The sequence below is a fragment of the Cyprinodon variegatus genome, unplaced genomic scaffold (genome assembly GCF_000732505.1).
Source record: "Cyprinodon variegatus isolate N-32 unplaced genomic scaffold, C_variegatus-1.0 Scaffold984, whole genome shotgun sequence".
NCBI classification, from domain to species: domain Eukaryota; kingdom Metazoa; phylum Chordata; class Actinopteri; order Cyprinodontiformes; family Cyprinodontidae; genus Cyprinodon; species Cyprinodon variegatus.
Genome location: NW_015151437.1, coordinates 14,568 through 18,528, shown reverse-complemented (window position 1 = coordinate 18,528; position 3,961 = coordinate 14,568). Strand labels below are relative to the sequence as shown.

Below are 3,961 nucleotides of genomic sequence, written 5' to 3'. Positions count from 1 at the left end.
TACCCACGTAAACACCCTGTGCAATAACCCGGTATAATGATCCTACTATAAAAAAAAACTGTCATATGTTGATGCACTGTATATACTGTATATTTCCCATGCATTGTTTTCTTCCTTTGGAACCTTCTTCTTCTCCTTTGACTATTTGAGCTGATGTAATGAGTAAATTTCTCCACTGTGAGATCAATAAAGTCAATCAATGAATCAATCAAACATGGAGGAGGCTCTGTTATGCTCTGGGCTTCTTTGCTCCATCCGTTTTAAATCTGTCCAATAAAATCTCTAGACTATTAAAGGATTCAAGAAACAATGAGCTGCAGTTTCAGAAAGCTTGGTCTCAGTTGCAGGTGAATGGGTGATATATATGAATATTTAGGACTCTGTGTTCTTCCTTAAGGCCTTTGATATTTCTCCAGTTTCTCATGTCCTTCCATCATGCTTCCAGGTGCTGCCCATTCAGCGTAAAGGGGATGTTTTACTGTGTTTGACTGGCCAGTAAACTGGTCCGATCTAAACTGCATGGAGGCTCTGAGGATTGGCATCAAGAGGAAGATGAGACACAATGCGGACGAGCTGAAGGAAGCCATTAAACTACTTGTTTTTATTAGCCATCAGTCACGGACCTAAATGAACCGTTTTCAGTTCAGCTTCTGAAATGGATCCCGTCTGTGGGATCTCAGTGGGAAGCTGAAAAGATGAAAAACTTGGAAAAATGCTCCTTGACAACATTTTATCCTGCCGAGCTGACCACCGCTAAACTAAGATGATGGAACAGGACTGATGAAGATGACTTCCTCAATGACTTAATCAGACAACACAGACAAGCTTAGTGGTTCAGGGTTTTATCATTTTCTAAAATAAAAAAAGACATTTAATTCAAACGTTTGCTAATTAGAGAGACATTTGGATTACAGCCCAGTCTCCTTTACTTCCAACCAACATTGAATTCCTAACATTACTTGACTGTAAGTCTAAACTAGAGTCCTACATCATGGGAACCATTTTGCTCCCTTCGTTTCCTGGAGGCTCCTTGAGTAGATTTTCTGTCGGGTTTGGTCTTCATGAAGATGTGAGAACAAACAGAGCTGCAGCAGACGTCTTCAGAAGTTTTCCTTGTAGAAGTTGAAGCCGAACGTTTCACACTGAGCTTTGATGACTTTAGCCAGAGCCGGAGCGCCGCAGTAGAACACGTGCACTTTACCTTTGTTTTCCTCGGACAGTTTCTGGAACACCTGGCAGACAGAAAAACAAACAAGCTGCATGGATGGAGCTGGAGGACAACTGCGGCTGGATCAGCATCAGAGAGGATCATTCCCTCCACCAATCTGTAAAGTATACTCTAGAACGAACAAACCAGGAGGAAAACTGAAGCGTCAAATCCTACAGATCTGAGAGGACCTGATGGAAAGAGCTTCAAGATCCTCTGGATCCAGAGAATCTTCCTTAGAAAGGAAAAGCCAAATCAAACCATGAGGGGAGCATCATGTTTCTTACACATTCAACAACGCTCCGGATTTTATTTCAATATATGGTGTTATTATTATTATTATCACTACTTTAATTGGTATTTGTCATCTTATTTTCACTACAGTGCTTAACATGATCTATTAGTGTTAAAAGTAATACATAGGTATATAGGTATATAGTACCTGTGGCTTGATCAACGCTTTGAGACAAATTTAGAGATACTGGGGATGAATTGAATATTTCTAGACTTCTTTCTAACTTTAAGCTGTTATCCTCTGAATAACCTGAAAAAATAAGATATCTACTGCTGTACTACTGCTGTATCTGGATATAACACCTTTGGCATGGTATCCATACTAAAGACATATATTTGATTTTGGGTTTTTTTTTTTTGTTTTTTGTGCAGATTTCTAGATTATTTGCACATCAAACGAATTATACCTCAGACAATTTTAAAATATTAAAGACAACTGGATCATCGTCTAGCAACTGAAGATAATGTTCTACAAAACGTGTCTTTGCTGCTAACACTGTTTGCTCTTTCTTAGATTGGAGCGTACCATTGCCTAGCAACCATTCCAGCCAATAGAATTACTCAATAGATAAGGTGTGCCTGTTTCGTTTCTTTATTCCTAGTTCTCCTGTGTTACTACTATAGATATAACCATGTAAAAAAAACAAAAAAAAAAACGAAAATTTTTCTAAAAACTATGATACAAATTCATAAATACTTACTTTTTGAGAATTACATAAATGTTCTGCAAAATATCTCAACAATAAGTTAATGTAAGTTACTTCAAATAAAATGGATTTATAATAGAAACTATTAAAATTATTCGCTAAATACAAAAAAACAAACATTATGTTTTTTATGTCAATAAAAATTTTTAATTTTTTTCATCCACACTGCATTAAAAATGATACAGGTTATCGAATGGATACAGACTTTTCAGACTTTAGTAATTTTTCATTAAATTTAAGCATCTGTTAATATATATATCTATATATATTGTACATATATGTATATGTACATGTATATACTATACATTCAACCTCCACACTGGTCCCCAGGCACCGCACAATGGCAGCCCACTGTCATCCAAGGGGATGGGTTAAATGCAGAGAGTGCATTTCCCCACTGTGGGACAATAAGGATTTATTTATTTTATTTTATTTATGTTTTTATATTTTTAATAACATAAATGATTTATCACTAAATCATTTCTATCAATATTACATAGCCTTCAAAATTTGGGAATCAAATCACAAATTATTGTAATATATCTGCAATAAAGAAACATCTCATCATATTAATAGATCATATTTTATGTGGAAAAAAACACAGATTGACAGAGATATTGGGCTCTGGCAAAATATAAGGAACAGAAGAAGAAGAATTCAACTTTATTGTCTTTTCACTGTCACAAGTACAAAGCAATGAAATTCACTCTGCATTTAAGCAATCCCCTTGGGTAGCAGTGGGTTGCCATGTACGGCACCCGCGGAGCAGTGTGGGGGTTAAGGGTCTTGCTCAGGGACCCAGAGTGGCAGTCTGTGGGAGTGGTGGGGCTTCAACTCAGAACCTCTGGGATTCAAGCGCAATACCCTAACCACTAGGCCACCACTCCGCATAAGGAGGGTATTTCCAGCTAAAAAATCCTGAATTTTAAGATTTATGATCATCTTCTGAAAACCAACCAGAAACGCTAATGTTGGCCACTGACTGCATGAGGGCTAACCAGATGCTAAACCCTCTGCTAAGGATTCCTACCTGCTGATATTACCTCAGGAAAATTCCCACAAGGTTAAGAACCAGTCATTTAACCTCCTAACATCCACCTCATTTTGGGAGATTCTCACCCATTCTGCATGCCCAAATGCAAAAGCAAATAACGTAGGATCTGTAAGCATGTGTGATATATTATTTGAAAGCTAACACTTTCTAGTTTCTAAATATATACATTAATATTTGGTGAGTAAAACACAGCCCAAGCTGCATCAGTTCAAACGTGACTCAAAGCTGTTTATTTTGCTCTTGAAAATAATAGGTGTTTTTTTGAACAGCAGTAATAGTCATGCTTGCTTGCTTTGGCTGCTTTGTCATGTTTACATTTTGACATTCTGCTATATTTGTGTTAACTGTGCTTTGGTGCTCACTGTGTTCATAAAATAACCCCGGTGGTTGGATTAAGGAGAATCCGAGCTTTCCAACGATGTCTAACATGTCTATATTGCTAAACGTATTACCGTTGGAATTTTCATGCATTCTGAGTTATTAGTTGCAAACGCTTTAAAACCGGTCGCCAGTGACCAGGTGGGTTTTGAGAGGCTGAACGTTTCTGATTTCTGTTTTAGGTAAATCATTTCATAGAATAATATTTTGCTAAATAATGTTTTATTGACCTCTTGGGTTTGCATTATGATTTAGGTTTAACATACACTATATTGCCAAAAGTATTTGCTCACCTGCCTTGACTCACATATGAGCTTAAGT

At 37.0% G+C, this 3,961-nt stretch overlaps 1 protein-coding gene across 1 annotated transcript in view; it reads right to left on the bottom strand.

Moving 5' to 3' along the window:
* Window positions 1-920: 920 nt before the first annotated feature.
* Window positions 921-3,961, bottom strand: part of LOC107100527 (NADPH oxidase 5-like) — a 17,221-nt gene continuing 14,180 nt past the window's right edge. Inside the window, exon 5 of the mRNA XM_015399041.1 lies at window positions 921-1,232. Within this exon, the coding sequence (XP_015254527.1) occupies window positions 1,101-1,232 (132 nt within the window). The 3' untranslated portion in view covers window positions 921-1,100. The remainder of the gene's footprint in view (window positions 1,233-3,961) is intronic.